A 17608-nucleotide genomic window follows, 5' to 3' on the forward strand; every position below is an offset into this window, starting at 1 on the left:
ACAAATATTAAACTCTATATTGAAAAAAATGCTAGTATATATGTATAATAATAACTTTATTTGACTTGGTTTGGTTTTAATAAATTTAGTAAATTTTAGAACGTCAAGAAGACGGCGTAGTAACGTCTGCTTCTTGGAATACACATATAAGTTATGGACCCATTGGTGTCATACTAATTTAATATAGACGAAATTGACTAAATTTATAAATTTTCGTTGACCAGTCAGCTACCTGTGGGCGGGTTGCTTGGGCAATAAGTTCATTAACGACAAGAAAAATGTCTTCTAATTATAACCCCCAAGGCCCCAACAACAAATAATGTTCGTGTAGATAAGCATATATTAGTTAATTATTCCATTCGTCCCAATTTAAATGTTTAATTTTAACTTTTTGAGTCTTTATTTTTTAACTTTAACCGTAAATATTTTTATTTGTACAACATAATGCCTAATGAAAGCTATATCAATAAAATGTACATCTAAAGCTCAATCTATCCATATATTTTCTATCAAGTATTGTATAACACAAACAAAAAGATTTACGGTCAAGGTTGCGAAATAAAGACTTCAAAAATCAAAATAGGACATTTAAATTGAGACGGAGGGAGTAATAATTAATCATGTAGGATTAGTTTACGGTTTCTGCTGTTAAAATTTAAAAAAAAATAAAAATTTTTACTATGTATACGGTACTAGCAATTCGTGGGATTCGTTTTGAACAAAATTGCGAAGAACACAAGGGTTAGTTGTTTAGTAGTCACAGGGACGTAAATTCTGTTTCTAACAGTTCACATATACACGATGTCATTAAATGTATCTCTTTTTCGCATATAGAAAGGAAGTAAAAAGTTTCATTTTCTAACCCACTAAATTTCATATGACTTTGTAGATCCAATTAAATCAGCATTATTATTTCTTGTTGGACTATATGGTCATATAATCCCCTATTACATTTCCCGAACACGTTCGAAAAGGTAGGAAAATCCGATCGATTATATTTCCTGTAATAATTTTATAATATGTTAGTTTTCGTTAACGAAATTAGAAAGTATACATATATGTAGGTTGGGTGATTGAATAAGCAATAAAAACTTAAAAGCAATTAATGTAGTAGAGAATCACGTACCTTTTTGTAATTTTGTTATTATTATACTATAATAATATAAACATTTGTACATGTGATACAATTTAATTTATATGATTTTAATAAATTTATTGTTTTTGATTAAATGAAAGTCGAAGAATCTATCAACTATAATTCCGCGCAGCCTACGTCAAAAAGTGGGCAACTACTTTAGCTGAATTCGAAGCTACTTATTGTTAGTGACAACACATATTTAACACTTTCATTTAATCAATCATCAATGCATAAAGTTTTCTGAAGTAGTCAAGTTTATGAGAAAAAAAGCATAGTGCTCACGCGTTGCGGCGGTTAGAAGGTGTTGATAATATAAAAAGAAGATGGTGGTGGAGATCGAGGGAGGTGGTGGAGAAGGATGATGGTGGCGGAGGGTGATAAAAGATCGATGAGAGTGTGTAATGGTTAGAGAGAATGTGAGAAAAGAAGGTATATAAGAGTTTTATGTTTAAGTAGGGGTATTTTGGGAAGAAAAAAAAATGCTGAATTTTAAGAAATTCAATACTTTTTATAAGGGAGTATAGAAGTATAGATAATTTCATCAAATGGTTCATATATGCTGTTGCTGTTGTTAATTTATTCGAAAATTACATTTTATAAATAGGTTTATTAGACATCTTATTATCATGGGCTTAGATTTTAGATTCGTGAATAGAGCATATCTATAATTCTTTATAAAATATATTAGACTCTCTATTTTAAAAAATTCAGCAATCTTTTCAATATTCCTATATTGACCTTAATTCACACATTTACCTCTAATTATACAAACACCTAGCCAAAATCTAATACATAGTCACTTCTTTCTCTCCTTCCTATTTACACACACGCATATCGATTCCTTCCCCGTGTTTTATATTATCATCACCGTTTAACCGCCGCAACATGCGGGCACCAACCCACGTTCTACTAGTAAGGAGGCCAAATACGTATTTTTAAACATGGAAGAGTTTTTCGAGGAACTTTAAATATCGAATGGTGCATCAAATTTGATATGAAAAAAAGATTTTTTCCCCCTTTTTTAACATCAAGTTTACACTAAATATTAGTTTTAATGTTCACACTCAATATTTATCACTATCTAATTTTCTCCGTAACATAATTTCTTTTTGATTTTTGATATACTAAATTTATATTGAATCAATCTATATCTATATTTATATCTATATCTATATCTATATCTATATTATATTATATAAAATATTATTTAAACGTTTAGTAAAATAGAAGGTGTTGTGTTTGGTGTGATGTTAAAGTATGGTAACAAATTTGATATAAAGTATTTAGAATTTTAGTACTGCACCAAAAGTTATAAGTTATAACCGCAAAGACCAACTTAATTACAACCGAAAAAACCAAAATTATTTCTGCTAGTTGGGCCTGGATGAGGTGTGTTATAATAGTTATACTTATTGGGCCCAGAATTATTTTGCAAGTGCAAGAGCTCAAAAACTTTATCAAGTATGTGATTTGTTAATGGATTGGACTCAAGTAGTTGAGGACTTCAAATGAATATTTGATTTGGAGGTTCGTCACATAAACCCACATCTCGGCTCTAAAGAAAAAAAGGACCATTTTCTTACAATTATCAATCTAACCTCTAATATTATTTGGATTTCTAGCAAAAGGAAAGAAATTAACATTCCAAGTGAATATGAATATATTAAACTTGTTATTACAACATTCTTTTCATTCTGGATCCATTGGTATTGGTTATAATTTTCTTCTAATGTTATTCACTTGATAATGAGTTGTAACATCATTCTATCCAGATTTTCTTGGAAATGTTCATTTAAATACTAAATTATATGATACACTTTGTTAAATAGCATTGGTACACCGAAGTCTCTTGAATAGTTGATTGTTAGGCCATAATATTAATATTAATATAAAAGAAGTTTTTTAGACTTGTACGCCTGATTTAACGAACTTTCGTTTACTTTAATTTAGTCGACTTTATCCAACTGCATACTCGTGGTGTATTATAAATATATGAAGTATAGTCGATTCAAGTAAAAAGAAAGAAATGATGAAGCCCGGTTCGATTTTGAGTAAAGATTATAGCGAGAAACGATGGGTGGAACAGATCAACAAGAGTTTCGATGATGAGGCTGACAACGATGATGTTAACGTAAACGTTCAAGTGTGCGTGTTCAGTGTCCCAAAATCCACTAGCCATTTCAACCCCGAGGCTTACGTACCTCAGGCTATAGCACTGGGTCCATACCACCATTTCGAGTCACATCTTTACCAAATGGAGAGGTACAAAGTTGCTGCTGTTAAAGCAATCTTGAGCTCGGATCAAGTCCTAGCCTTCGAGTCTTTGGTGATTAATAGGCTCAAAGAGAAAGAGTCCATGATTCGTGCTTGTTACCACAAGTATATGGATCTTGATAACGACACGTTGGCTTGGATTATAGCGATTGATGGCTTGTTCTTGCTTGGTCTTTTTGGACACTACGTTGACATTGCACCCTTAATGCCTAAAACGTTGATACACGATGGTGTAATCTATAGAGACGTAATGGTTCTCGAGAACCAGATTCCTTTGTGTTTATTGAAGGAAATATGGAATACCCTTCATCTCTCATCATCAACAACTACTTCTCATGATGGCGATCACGAGTTAATCTCTATGTTGAGAGTGTTTTGTGAGGTACACTCTCCTCTGAGTCTACGAAAAGACCCTATTAGTCATAACGTTGATGAGATGCGCTATTTGCATTTGCTTGATCTTATGTACCATTCGATAGTCAACAATAATCAAGAAATCTCACAACCTTCTCAGGTAGCAATACCACGGGAGGATATGGATGATCGTCCTCTTAAGGTCATAAAGAACATTCCGTGGGAGAAAATATCAAATTCAATAGGTCTTAGAACGATAACGCAAGACAAAGAAGATGCTGATGATCAAGACGGTGTCAAGGAAATAGAAATTCCCTCTGCTTCATCTCTTAGAAAATATGGTCAGATAAGTTTCAGCTGCATGACCACTGGAGGGATTAAGGACATTAGCTTTGACAAAAACAGAGCTACTCTGTACCTTCCAGTGATTACTCTTGATGTTTACTCAGACGTCGTATTAAGAAACTTGATTGCTTATGAAGTGGCGACGTCTAGCTCAACACGAGACCTAGCAGCATACATCGACTTGATGAGTGGCATTGTTGATTCTGAGTTGGATGCCAAGTTACTCAGGGCCGTAGGCATAATTAAAGGTAATATGAATAACAAAGAGATCGCCGATCTCTTCAAAGGGATGAATAAGAATAAGAGTAATGTGTACATAAGTAGTAGCAACAAAGTTATTGAGCAACTCAACCAGTATTACAGCAATAGGCCCATGATCAAGGCATGGAGGTTCATCAAGAAAGACCTGCTTCGGTCACAGAAAGTTGCAACTATTGTTTTTACAATTTGTATAAGTCTTCTCACGATTCTATACTCGTTTTGTGAAGTATATGGGTGTACCAAAGATCAGTCTTAGACAGGAAGTAAGTCGTAAGAGCCATATGAATGTATGTAACAAAATTCCTAGAATAATCGATCTAAGCATTTGTTGTCTACTATTGTATATATATGATGATTGTGTTTAATTAAGTACTCTGTAATATAAAGTTTATGATGTTTATATTGATTAGTATATGTTGTGTTTAATTATAGGTGTACGTTCTAAGTTCCAACTCACCATATGTTTGCACTTCCTGTTTTGCCTACAGAGTTGCAAGTTCAAATCAGTATTAGGAAATACACATAACAAAATATGACCCTTGTCTGCATGCATCACATCAGGTTCAAATCTATTTGGTAGAAAGTGAACCTTTTTGGTTTCTTGATGGTCTAAATAAGTAGGGAATATATTCTCGCACACCCTTAAGCCATAGTTATCGACTCAGCTCAAAATGTAATTCGAACAGTAAGAACCAGGATATTTAATAATATATAATTTTTTACTTATAAATAATTTTTTATTGTAAAAATATACTATTAAAAAAAAAGAAAAAGTAATGGGGAACCCTAACCCCGGTACCACAATTGGATACCCATCGACCCACCCTGTATGAGCCATATGATGCCGGTAAAATACCTCTATCCTAATCCCCACATGATCTGGGCACCCCAAAGGATCGAACCCGCGTATTTAAACTTCACATATAGGTTTAGGCTTCATTGGTAACGGGTACCTTAAAGGAATTATTTTTGTGGCCAACGGGGATCGAACCTAAGACCTTAAGGTCACCAAGTGTTTGTCTTACCACTTGGCTAATTCCTTCTTAAAGATATACTATTGTATTGATATATTAAACTAAAAATAAAAAAACATTTTTAAAATAAAATCAAATTTGAAAACATATTAAAGAGTTATGTTTAAAAAAGTATAAAAAAATAATAAAAAAAGTTATTTTATGACTCGTGACTCGGAACATAACTTCCGGACCAAAGCCGAGTTATCCACCAAGACGCCTCGTTTTCACTTGGTTTTGACTCGACTCGTACGAATCGACTCATGACTCATATGACAACTATGCCTTTAAAATTCTTTTAAAAAGATTCTTTCATTATTGAAGGAAGTCATATATGATCAAACACTTCTTCCAATATTGATGGTGATCGATTCCACTTCCTAAATGATTCATCGTATGCTATTCAAAAATTTTACTTGTCAATGACCTAATTTACTAAGTTCTCATTCACTTTTTATGTAAGAAAATACAAGATTGATGAATTGAATAGTCAAAAATGAATGGTGCAATGTGATAAAATAAGATGAATTAGGAAAGGGATAGGAAAGTGTCTTCCTTGGGACCCAACACCAAAACGTCTCTCAAAAGGTTTCAACTATCAACACATGCACGTAAGTATTAATTTAGATGCTATAAAATACAAAACATGACACCACAGAAATACATTTTTATCCATTTTAGGAAATTAGGCAGGATACGTACATAGAAAAAGTCACATACGTAATAAGAATGATTGATAAATCTTGAAACCGATTCGTCGATCAAACTTTATAAAGGTTTGATACTATAAATAAGAACCAAGCCTGCATGCTATAATTAAACAACTTAAATTATGAACGAAAAACTAAATATGGCTTTAACTACTACTAATTTCTCTTCTGTCTTCACAGAACAAAGATGGGTAGATCAAATTAGCAAAAAATTCATCAGGGAAGTCACCATTGACATTTCTGATAAAAATCCCATTTGTGTTTTCAGTATCACAAACGCGATTACCATCTTTAAACCGGAGGCTTATGTCCCTTTGGTGATTGGTTTAGGTCCATACCATCATATGGACACACATTTATATGACATGGAAAGGTACAAGGTCGCTTGTGCTAAGTCGTTTTTGGCCCAAAATCATTTTCTTCAAGGGAATGTCAAGTTTCGAGCATTGTTGATCGATAAACTCCAAGAACTAGACCCTGTTGTCAGAGGCTGCTACCATAGCTACTTGGACTTTGATGATTATACTTTATCTTGGATTGAAGCCATAGACGGTTTATTCTTGCTTAATGTTCTTCAAGATTACTCTACCACTGTTAATCTTGAAGGTAAAAAGATAGCAAGAAACGCCATTCTATCTAGGGACTTATTATTGTTAGAGAACCAAATCCCCTTTCCTGTATTGAGGGAAATTTCTAGAACATTGCACATCTATTCATCTGAAAAGGATTATGATGAAGCCAAGTTGTTTTTCATGATTGAACGTTTTTGTAGAGCAAACTCCCCCCTTGAAATGCCATCAATTTCGCTATGCAATTACAACGAAACAAGTCACTTGCATATATTAGATCTCATGTATCGTTTGATGGTCAACAACGGTTTTCTTGAATCAGGAGAATCATCTCAAGACGAAGAAAAAGTAGAGAGTCAGACAGAGTCAGGGGAAATAGAGGACCTTAGAGAGAATATGAGTTCAGCTTGTGATAATATTGGTGAAATAACGAAATTAGGTATGAATTTTAGGATTGGTGTAAAAATATTGAGGCCAATCCAAGTTATACAAGACATACCATGGGATAGAATATTGACCATTACCGGCCTAAAATCTAAGAATCCTGAAAAACTTGAAGGTCCTGTGGTGGAGGAGATTAGAATACCATCCGTGTCTTCCCTTCACTGCTATGCAGGAATATCATTTAGGCCTACAAATGAGGGTATGAGGGGGATCAAGTTTGTAGAAGAAGAAGCCGTGTTATACTTGCCAGTAATTACACTAGATGTTAATTCAGAAGTAGTATTAAGAAACTTGGTAGCCTATGAAATCGCTATGAACTATTCACATTTTAGTCCCTCGATTTCACAATTTGTTGATTTGATAAGTGGGATTATCGACAAGGCTGAGGATGTAAGAATGTTAAAGCAAAATGGAATCATTAAAAGCAAAATAACAAATGACCAGATTGCTGAAATATTCAATGGAATGAACAAAACAACACGGAGTTCTGTTAACAAGACTGTTGTAGAGATTAATAATTACTACAAGAAGAAGTTGACTGTGAAGGCATTTAAGTTCGTAAAAAAGAGGTTGTTATCTATGTGGAAGATGATTACTCGTCTATTAACCGTTTTGTTGCTGTTGTTGCTGGTATTGTACTCGTTTTGCCAGTTCTATGGCTGTCCTAAGCTCTTCGGCAAGAACAGCTAGGCAAGCAAGAACATGTTATTTAATTTTTTCTATATAGGTTTTAATTAATTCTTTGTGTATGTTATATCTAAAGTCGTGTATGAAACCAAGAAAAATTAAATGGATCTAGCTAGGATCGCTTATAGCAATGTCATTGTGATGAAAAATGATGTATATATGAAATGAAATGTATAAATTATTAAAGAAAATGAAATGGGCTGCGTGCAGGCATATTGTATTGGTTATAGGATTATCCGTCTCTTGACTAATTACATCAAAATCTCCCATTGATCGTATGTTAGAATTTAATACAAATTACGGGTATTAATATTCTTACACTTTGATCTGTTTAATTTTTTTTGACCTGGGTTATAGCCCAGTGGGCACCTACCCTCTAAAAAACGACTTGGTGGGAACACTATCTCAGTTCGAATCCCTACAAAAACATATTCAACCAGCCAATTTTTTTGGGTTCTCACCGCCATACAGCGTTGCAGGGTTGCTAGCTTGAGAGGAAAAAGTCTTTTGCGGGATTAAGGAGTTCCTGGGCATTTTAATTTTTTTTTTTTTCACTTCAATTTTTTTTAGCTTTTATCCGTTGTTAATTAAGCATCAACTCTGGGAGTACTTCAAGTTCAGCCAGAAATTAAAGAATAGCAAAACCCTTGTAACTAATTAAAACGAAACACATGCAGAAAATTGTGAACTTTGATTTCATGCTTCCACTTCCCCTGTTTAATTGGCCAAACGCTCAAACTATAGCAAGTGTTCAACTACTCAGGTACATAAGATGGGCTAAATGGCCCATTTACCCCTGGTTCACATCAGCAACCATTTCTCGCTGACCCATGAATCCATGACCCACGTGACTTGTAAATAAACCTGATTAACCCAAATAACAGTATTAAATTTGAATACATAAACAACCATTGATCGAGCGAGCCCCATTTCTAGAAAAAGTTAGTTTTGGTCGAGTCACATATCACGAGCCATATCCATCTGGACAGTACAGCCAAGCCAACCCCTATACCTTGATGAGACCGTATGCCCTTAAGTAGTCTAGGGACCACTATTTTGTAACTTTGTTGGTTGTATGAATTGAAGGGATTAGATAATCCAAATTCGAAAGGCTGAAAACCACTTGTTATTGGATATGGTATAATCAGTCATCCAATGAGGATCCGATTCTTGTGGCCAGAACTCTTTTTGTTGATTATCTCGATCTCATCGGTTATCGTCAGCCCATTTTTTGGATCTCAAATTCGTACTCATTATTATATATATTTTTTTTATATTTTATGAGGTGCTAATTATATCAGTTAAATTTGATTAGTTTGTGTAGAATATAAGAATATGTTATTTTTGCTATCGTAAATACAAGTAATTGTAACACACCAGTGTTATTTTCGTAACAACTTAGTTGCGTTTGTTAAAAATCACACGGTTGTCAAGGAAATATGAATTACAATTTGTTCAAAAATCACTGAAGACAAATGTTTGACTAGAAAATGGTAGCTGTATATCTATGAATATTTTTGACTTCAAAGGGATTAAAATGATTCACAATTAGATTCCAGCCAAGGAAGACTCCAGCCAAATCTGGCCTTGATTGTGTAACTTAATAACGATTTGCTTGTAGTTTCTGATCAAAAGGTCTCAAATAACTAAGACTGATATAGCATGTTAGTACAATATACTTGAATCATGCATGTTACTGATGGTTGACCTTTCAATGCATACATGTGATGATGATGTGAACCAATAATAAAGTCAAATGTCAATCAAGCAAGATTATTTAATTCTTTGAACCTAGCTTGGGACAATCAAATGGCTTTTTGTAACCCCTTTTTGAGCCCAAACTCCGGCGGCAACAAACCATGGGTGGATCAGATCAGCAAAAATTTACAAACCCAACTTGCTGTCACAATAGATACACCTCCAGTTTCCGTATTTTTAATCCAGAAAACCTGGAAAGAAGAACACCTAGAAGAGTATGTCCCTCAACGGATAGGACTCGGGCCAAACCACCATTTTCAGCCCGAGCTCTACCAGATGATGGAGCAGAACAAGCTCACAGCCGTTAGAAGGTTACTAAAACCATATCAAATTCATGACTGTCAACAACAAATAGTCGCGAAAGTTAAAGAGATCGTCCCCATACTTCGCACGTGCTATGAAACATACCTTGATGCTGATGACGATACATTGGCATGGTTATTTGCTATTGATGGTATGTTCTTGCTTGATCAACTTGATTCTTATATAAATCATGGTTTTGTAATAGAAGCAAAGGATTTGGTAATGTTAGAGAACCAGATTCCACTTATTGTGTTGAAGGAAATCAAAAAGGTCTTATTGAGTACAATTGATCAAACTGCTCTTTCGCAATTAGAAGATTACTTGGAATCCAAGTTCCGATTTTTCTGTAAGTCACGCTCACCGTTCCTTCTTTCTGAAGAGAATATAGATTTTAGTAAAGTTAACCACCTACTTGATTATATGTACAATTCCATTGTGAACAATGAAACATCGATCCCAATAAAGGTCGACTTCACACCTACTGATACAAGCGATCCAACTGTTGAAGAACCAACTGTTAAAGACGCGAAGCTAGAACTACTAGATGCTGTTATTAAAATTGCGGTTTTGATACCCGCGGCTCAGTCCATCATTGATTTCATTAAAAAAATAATGTTTCCTGAAATGAATGGGCAAAAAACAATAGTTGAAGAGATCAAGGTGCCTTCTGTGTCGGAGCTTAATAAAACTGCGAAAATTAAGTTCCGACTGTTACCAGGAAACGAAGGCATCAGAAACATAAACTTTGTTGAAGGAAAAGAGCGGATATGCTATCTCCCTCTTATTACTCTCAATATTGATTCAGAGGTCACAGTGAGAAACTTGGTAGCTTACGAGAAATCAATGGCAAATAATAGTCATGAATCCACATATGGTCTTGAACTCACGGAATATGTGGATTTTATGTGTGGTATCGTTGACACTGCAAAGGACGTCAAGTTGCTACGTGAAGGGAAGATCATCCAAAGCGACCTGAGTGATGAACAGATCGTCAAGCTGTTTAACGGGATAAGAAAATCTCAAGGGAAAATGAACATTGAAACGGAGTTGAGAAAGACTCTGGTTCAACTGAACAAGGTTTACGAAAGCACGCCTACAGTTTGGATCCAGAGGCTGTTCGAGAAGCAATTTCGGGTTTGGGCCAAGACTATCACATTCTTGGTTGGCATTTTGAGCACATTGATTGTCATTCGTGAGGTGTACTTGAAGGTTAATCTTTTTATTCCACTACGTCACATGATGTTGGTTCAATTTTTCGAGGAAAAATGGAGTCGTTTACTTATTTTCTTCATTAAACCAAAGGGACCCGTTGTCTAAACATTAGCTTCAAGTTAATCATTCTATTTGTTAATCATAATCCAACTATTCGTATACATGTCAAATAGAACAAACTAGACCATACTTCTTCTTTTTTTGTCAATAGTTTTCCTTTAGCTAAGTGTTATCCTGAGATGTGGAGTCACTTTTAGTTGATTGTAGCGGTTAGACTGAACTTGCTGGTGACAGCGTCTAACAACGTGTCCACCTTCAAGATGTGCCTATATATGTACATCACCCTTAACAAATATTGGAACTCTCTGTTCGCTCTATTTAGAGAGGTCTTAGTTGTTTTAAAGTTTTAAAATTTTTAAGTCTTAGAGGAATCGAGAAACTTTTCAATTTCATGTATTAGGTGGTGGGAAACTGGGTACAAGATTTTAAATTATCCGAAGGTTCACGCATGAGTTGTTTAGTTTTCGACGTGCAATTTTGTATCAGCGTGAAGCTTTTTTTATTCCTCGCGTCCATGCCATCTTGAAAATACAGGAAACTAGCTTTAATTCAATGTCACGAACAATATTCAAAACCAACCATTTGACTCATACGATACCTATGCCACAAAAATGCTCCCAAGCTTTGGGTCTTCGTAGAGTTAGTCATGCATTAGTTTGTTGTTAGCTTCTTCTCGGTGTTGTTCATTATAATTCCGGGCAATTGAGAGCTTCCTGAGTCTTCAAGCTCATCAACCTTAGCTAACGCATCTTGAAAAAAGACAAATAAACTACCCATGGATAAATTGGGAAGCGTATGTGGGGGGATGATTTCGTTAGAAGAGGATAAGTTAGACATCTTTTGGTTAAAATATGTATAGAATGGATATCTAAAGTGTTGTTGTGTTTTATTTATGTAAAAATGATTTAAATATATAGTGTGAAAAAGCTGAGACCAACTACTCAAATTCTGAAGATGGCTCCCATGTCAAACAGTCACTTTCTCCTTCTCTCTCCATTTATGCGAAACGGGCATATAACCCTCCCGCCAGCCCGGTGGTACTGTTGATATGGGGGTTACCCGCCAACAACACGTCTCCCATACCATGTACCCTTAATTAAACATGAGCCCAAACATACATTCAACATGTTGATTCCTATCAAAATTATACTAGCTTACTTCACTTCCGTCTTAAAACATAGATCAAAGGTCCTAGTATAAACGGGACAAAATCTTTCTTATGCCTCCTGAGATCATTGCTTATAACACGAAGCATTCTTTTTTAAGTTAATGCTTGAATTCTTGTTTCAGTATATGGCCAAACCCAAATTAGATATATGGTGTTTTAATTGGAATGTTAAGCATAAAAGCTAGTTTTCACAGCAAATTAGTTATCATGGCGTGGGGGTTCCTATCTTAAAGGAATTCACCCTTGTAGCAAACCGTAATGAGCTTAATGAAACTTCCATAGATGATACATCAGGCGACTACGAGGGTCTTTGAGTGACCACTCAGATAAGGCTACACAATGAAAAAGAATACAACATAAATTCACACAATTTATAAATACATGTTCTGAAATTAAAACTAGGTTTAAGAATGGGTACCTAGAGAAGCTCTATAAGATTTGATCTCCTGTAGGGAATACATTGAAGTTTCCTTCTTTCGGGGGGCAGAATTTACATCACCCAAATGAAAACAACTTTGGTTGATAGTCCGGAAAAAAACCCAATATAAACTTAATACATTAACTGCTCCTGGAAAAAGAAACTTATATAAACATCTTTGAGGTTGGACCTTTGCTTCCGTTAATCCTTCTCCGGTCACACCACCTTTTGAAGTTCGTTCGCTATTAGTAAGATCAACAAATTTCAAAATACCTTGAACTTGTTGTGGAGTGGTCTATAAACACAACGTAAAAGAGTTAAGCTTGATGTTTGAATAAAAGTACATATTTTAGAAGGTTAATTAACAAGTTACCTCATGTATGACAGATATCTTTAATGTGAAAGTTAAGTTACTTCTGGATGAATACTCATTCATATTTGTTTAGCCTAACAAACTTGGAGGATGATAAGAAAATAAAGGTGAAAATTTTGACCAATTCATTATATATGTAATAGATAAATGTTAAAAGCAATGGTATAATGGACCTCCAAATTAACCTAACCTCCAAATTAGTTATCACACGCACGATGAAGTTATCACACAAGATAAACTAACCTCTAAATTAGTAACTTTTATCATCAAAATCTTGAGCTTATCATCCGTTTGCTGGAAAGTTTCTTAAAGTCAACAATAATCTCCTCGGTTGGTTGAAAAACTTGTAGTAGAGGACCAAGAATAGTACTCTTCTTTCATCTCAAAATCTATTCTTCATCCTCTAAGGTTACACACATTTGGGACTAAGAATAGATTTTGAGATGAAAGAAGTACTATTTTTGGTCCTCTAATTTTGGTCCTCTAAGTTCATTATAAGTTTTTCAACAAACAGAAACTCTTTACTATCCACTAAGCATCCAAATGAATAAGGAAAAAAAAGGTGATATCCTTAGAGTTCAAGTGCGTGCTTATGAAGAAATTATGGTTGACTTTAACGAAACTATCCAGCAAACGGATGATAAGCTCAAGATTTTGATAACAAGGGTAACTAATTTAGAGGTTAGTTTATCTTGTGTGAAATCTCCATTGTGTGTGTGATAACTAATTTGGAGGTTCGGTTAATTTGGAGGTCCCTATATATACCACTACTTTTGATGTTTATTTTTTACATATCTCATATAATGAATAGTTCAAATATTCCACCTTTATGTGCTTGTCATCCTCCAAGCTTGTTGGCTATACAAATATGAATGAGTGTTCATCTAGAAGTCACCTAATTTTCACATTAAAGATATCTGTAGTACCTGAGGTAACCTGTTAATTCAGCTTCTAAAATATTAACGCTTTTTCAAACATCAATCTTGACTCTCTTACCTTGTGTTTATAAACCACTCCACAACAAGTTCAAGGTATTTTAAACTTTGTTGATCTTACTCGCAGCGAACGAACTTCAAAAAGTGGTGTGACCGAAAAAGGATTAATGGAGGCAAAGGTCCAGCCTTAGAGATGTTTATATAAGTTCCTTTTATTATGATGGGTAGATAAGAAATGACTGTTCGTATTAATGCGGTGATTCGAATAATGTTGTGCGATAAACGCTTTAACTTCTCTTTGTACTCTCTCCAGTTTTCGATCGGTAATTAATTAATGTCATATTAATAAATTCAAAATTTTTTGTCACAACTAAATTTATGATACAATTTTGTGCTTCCTTAATAAATTAGTTTTCTTGTCATATTTTCAATAAGTTTCTAATATATTAGCCGAGATTACAAAAAGAAAAGAACTATGCAAAAAAAAAAAAAAAAAACAAGAAGAAAACTCAAACGAAATCCGATATAATAAAATTTGAATAGTGATGTGGGGTGTAAAATTGATCGATAAAAATACTCAAACGAAATTCGATATAACAAAATTTGAATAGTGATGTGGGGTGTAAAATGGATTGATAGAATCGTAACGCCGTACAATATATAATTCTGAAATTTTCGTGAAAAATCAAGAAACTTTTAAGTTTCATGTATTAAGAGGGTATAATTCTAGCTGGTATAAACTACGACTACGACTTTACAAGTATAAAGTTAATTGGGTTTAATACTTTAATGAGTTTCAAAGTTGAACCTCCAATGTGGCTTGTAAGTTGGCTTAACTTATGGACTATTTTGCATCAGTACTAGTCGTATGTTCCAAACCCCTCTCTATCCGTCTCTTGTAAGTTGTAATGTTTCACTTTGCTGTGGCTTCTTAAGTGGGCTAGCTTTTTGCCATATATGTCTAAAACCCTTAACGGCTTACCTGAAATTTTAAAACTTGCTTTGGCTTCGTAAGTGGGCTAGCCTTTTGCCATGTCTGTCTAACACCCTTAACAGCTTACCTGAAATTTTAAAACTTTTAATTTTTGAATTTAAAAGTTCTAAAAATCATCTAATTCTAGTCATTTGGTTTAGAATTACCTCTCGATATTTACAAATAATTTATATCTTAAGAAAACAAGAAAAAATATTGTTATTATTATTATAATAATATCTTTCATATAAATAAAACAAAATTATTATGACATCATTGTTTTTTAAACTGTGTTTACTTATCATTAATAGACTTCTTTATATTTTATTTTCTTGATTTTTGACATCACCATTATTCCATCATTATCTTAAAGTTTAAACCATTGTACGTCTAATCGATTTATGATTTATTTTTTTTCTAACCTAAGTCTCATGTAACTTAAAATGTAATTATGTGATTTATGATTTATTTCACTTTTACTTTTAATTATATATATATATATATATATATATAAAATACAAGGTATACTATAGATATTTAGGAATAGCCTCAATAAATTCAAAGAGTATATGTGACAACCATATAAACTGCAACGTGTAACTTTTTTATTGGTCAGGTACATCCAGTGATCGAGATTTGAAAGTTGATTACATAACATAGACATTTTACAAGATCTTTACATAACATAGACATTTTGTCATAATTAGTTACATTCACATGTAATAATCCCAAACTAAAATTATATTAGTTTGAATTGAATATGCATCAAACCAGCCTAACATTATTATTTTTATTTTTATTTTATGTATACATTTAGCTATTCTGGCAGCCTAAATTTCTTCTTTGTTAAGACTGAAAAGTTTTTCACTTAAAAAAATGGAAGGATCGAAGTTTATTAAAAGAGGTGCCTAGCTAGCTTCATGCTTCCTGCTTCCTACATGTAACAAATAAAGAAAGGGAAAAAGATTCTGCAAAACTAACACAAACGACAAAATGTTAAAGTTATGTAATTGAAACACATGGTTCAATTTGACAGTGACACAGTATAGACAAAAGTATGGATTTACAACTTTAATTACATTAGCTATCAGAAGTAAGAATTGGAAAATAAATCGTGTTAACAATTGCCACATATGATTATTGAATGATCAGCTTTTAAGCCTCAATCAATTTCGTTGCAACTATATTAGGGAATATATGTCTTTACAAAATTTTTATTAATATGTTCAAGTTGAAACCGTGTTCATTTGCTAGTAATAAGGGAAATGATTAATCCTCCTAATCAAATAACCTATTAATCCTCCTAACTATAGAACAGAGCCAGCTCAATAAGCTATTTGGGTTAGGCAGCCACCTAAGGCCCCAAAAGCTTGGGCCCCAAATTCTGTTTCAGTTTTTGGGCTTTTAATTAACTAGCTTTGTTTTTCTTTTAATATAAAACATTTTAAGTATGTGTTGTGATGTACTAGAAAGAACCTCTTACCTCTCCCACTTACACATTATACTATGATTTCATTTACAAACAAATTAACGGAGCTTTAAAAATCACTTATTTATTTATCTAACCTTAAATTATATCTCATTTCAAAGGTTAATAGATTTTATTTTATAACCAACTTAATCATATTTTTGAATTATATATATATATATCTATTATTTTAATGAGTTTATTGATTTTCTATGAAGAATTTGAGGTGTAAAAAAGAAGTAGTTATTAAGGATAGTTTTAATCACCTTACTAGTGTATTTTTTCTTAAATTTTTTTTTTCCAATGATGAATCAACATGACAACAAAGACAGAACATGTGAAATAGTTTGGCATGTATCTCGGTTTGTGAGTCTAATAATCTAATTACAATTCTTAGAAATGCTAGTCACTTACTACTGTTCAAATCCGTATTTTAAAACTTTTGGGTAACTCAGAGATCATAATTGTACAATTCTTAGAAAATGTTGGTCTTTGATATTTGATTTATGTTAAACATCATCCTAAGCTAGATAAGAATTTTTTTTGCTAGAAACTGTTAAAAAGGCCTTCGAAATTGGTTTAGCCTAAGGCCATCAAAAAGGTTAAGCCGGCCCTGCTATGGGATGATGACATTTGAAAAAATCAGAAGATAAGATTAAGAAAAAAAATTAGTGGATATCACATGTCATCTTCTTAATATGTTAAAAGAATTTATCATTTTTTTTAAATTAAATGCTCTCTTTATATGTTGTTGGTGTGAAATTGTTTGCCAGTCGTAGGATGTGGGTTGAACAGATATCGCTTATTGGGTATGGACGACCGTACTTGCATGATTAATATTTTCACTGTCCTGCATTAAATCATTAAATGTATATATATTTTTAGAACAATATCCTTTTAAAATGAAAATAGATGTGTTATCAAACAATATTTTACACCCTCACAATTGTGATTTCTCATCCTTCTGCCTTCACATTGACATTTTCTCAAACAAGATGAACAAAACGACAGAAAAAGTGAACAAGACAATTCACGGGGTAGGTAGTTTGGTACCATGTGCATGGTTGATTCGTATGGTAAGCTATACTTAGGAGTAATAAACCATTAATGTTTTTTCCTTTTTCAAAAACGTGTTAGTTAGCTCA

At 33.4% G+C, this 17608-nt stretch overlaps 3 protein-coding genes across 3 annotated transcripts; all 3 read left to right on the plus strand.

Annotated features, from left to right (window-relative positions):
• The first annotated feature begins 3167 nt into the window (after window positions 1–3167).
• Window positions 3168–4959, plus strand: LOC122595083 (putative UPF0481 protein At3g02645). The gene is made up of 2 exons (XM_043767381.1): window positions 3168–4608; window positions 4934–4959. Exons 1-2 carry the CDS (start codon window positions 3168–3170, stop codon window positions 4957–4959), a joined length of 1467 nt encoding a protein of 488 aa, XP_043623316.1.
• A 1276-nt stretch (window positions 4960–6235) lies between these two features.
• LOC122597587 (putative UPF0481 protein At3g02645) lies at window positions 6236–7798 on the plus strand. Its single transcript, XM_043770164.1, has one exon. The coding sequence runs from the start codon at window positions 6236–6238 to the stop codon at window positions 7796–7798; it is 1563 nt and encodes a 520-aa protein (XP_043626099.1).
• Window positions 7799–9573: 1775 nt separating this feature from the next.
• LOC122597733 (putative UPF0481 protein At3g02645) lies at window positions 9574–11229 on the plus strand. Its single transcript, XM_043770300.1, has one exon. The coding sequence runs from the start codon at window positions 9605–9607 to the stop codon at window positions 11171–11173; it is 1569 nt and encodes a 522-aa protein (XP_043626235.1). The 5' UTR covers window positions 9574–9604; the 3' UTR covers window positions 11174–11229.
• The last annotated feature ends 6379 nt before the right edge of the window (window positions 11230–17608 follow it).

This window comes from Erigeron canadensis, chromosome 4 (assembly GCF_010389155.1).
Source record: "Erigeron canadensis isolate Cc75 chromosome 4, C_canadensis_v1, whole genome shotgun sequence".
In the NCBI taxonomy this organism is placed as follows: domain Eukaryota; kingdom Viridiplantae; phylum Streptophyta; class Magnoliopsida; order Asterales; family Asteraceae; genus Erigeron; species Erigeron canadensis.

Coding starts and splice junctions, on each gene's coding strand:
- LOC122595083 (XM_043767381.1), top strand. CDS start 3,168: ATGAAGCCCGGTTCGATTTTGAGTAAAGATTATAGCGAGAAACGATGG. Junction 4,609..4,933: donor GTTTTGTGAAGTATATGGGT/GTACCAAAGATC, acceptor GCATCACATCAG/GTTCAAATCTATTTGGTAGA.
- LOC122597587 (XM_043770164.1), top strand. CDS start 6,236: ATGGCTTTAACTACTACTAATTTCTCTTCTGTCTTCACAGAACAAAGA.
- LOC122597733 (XM_043770300.1), top strand. CDS start 9,605: ATGGCTTTTTGTAACCCCTTTTTGAGCCCAAACTCCGGCGGCAACAAA.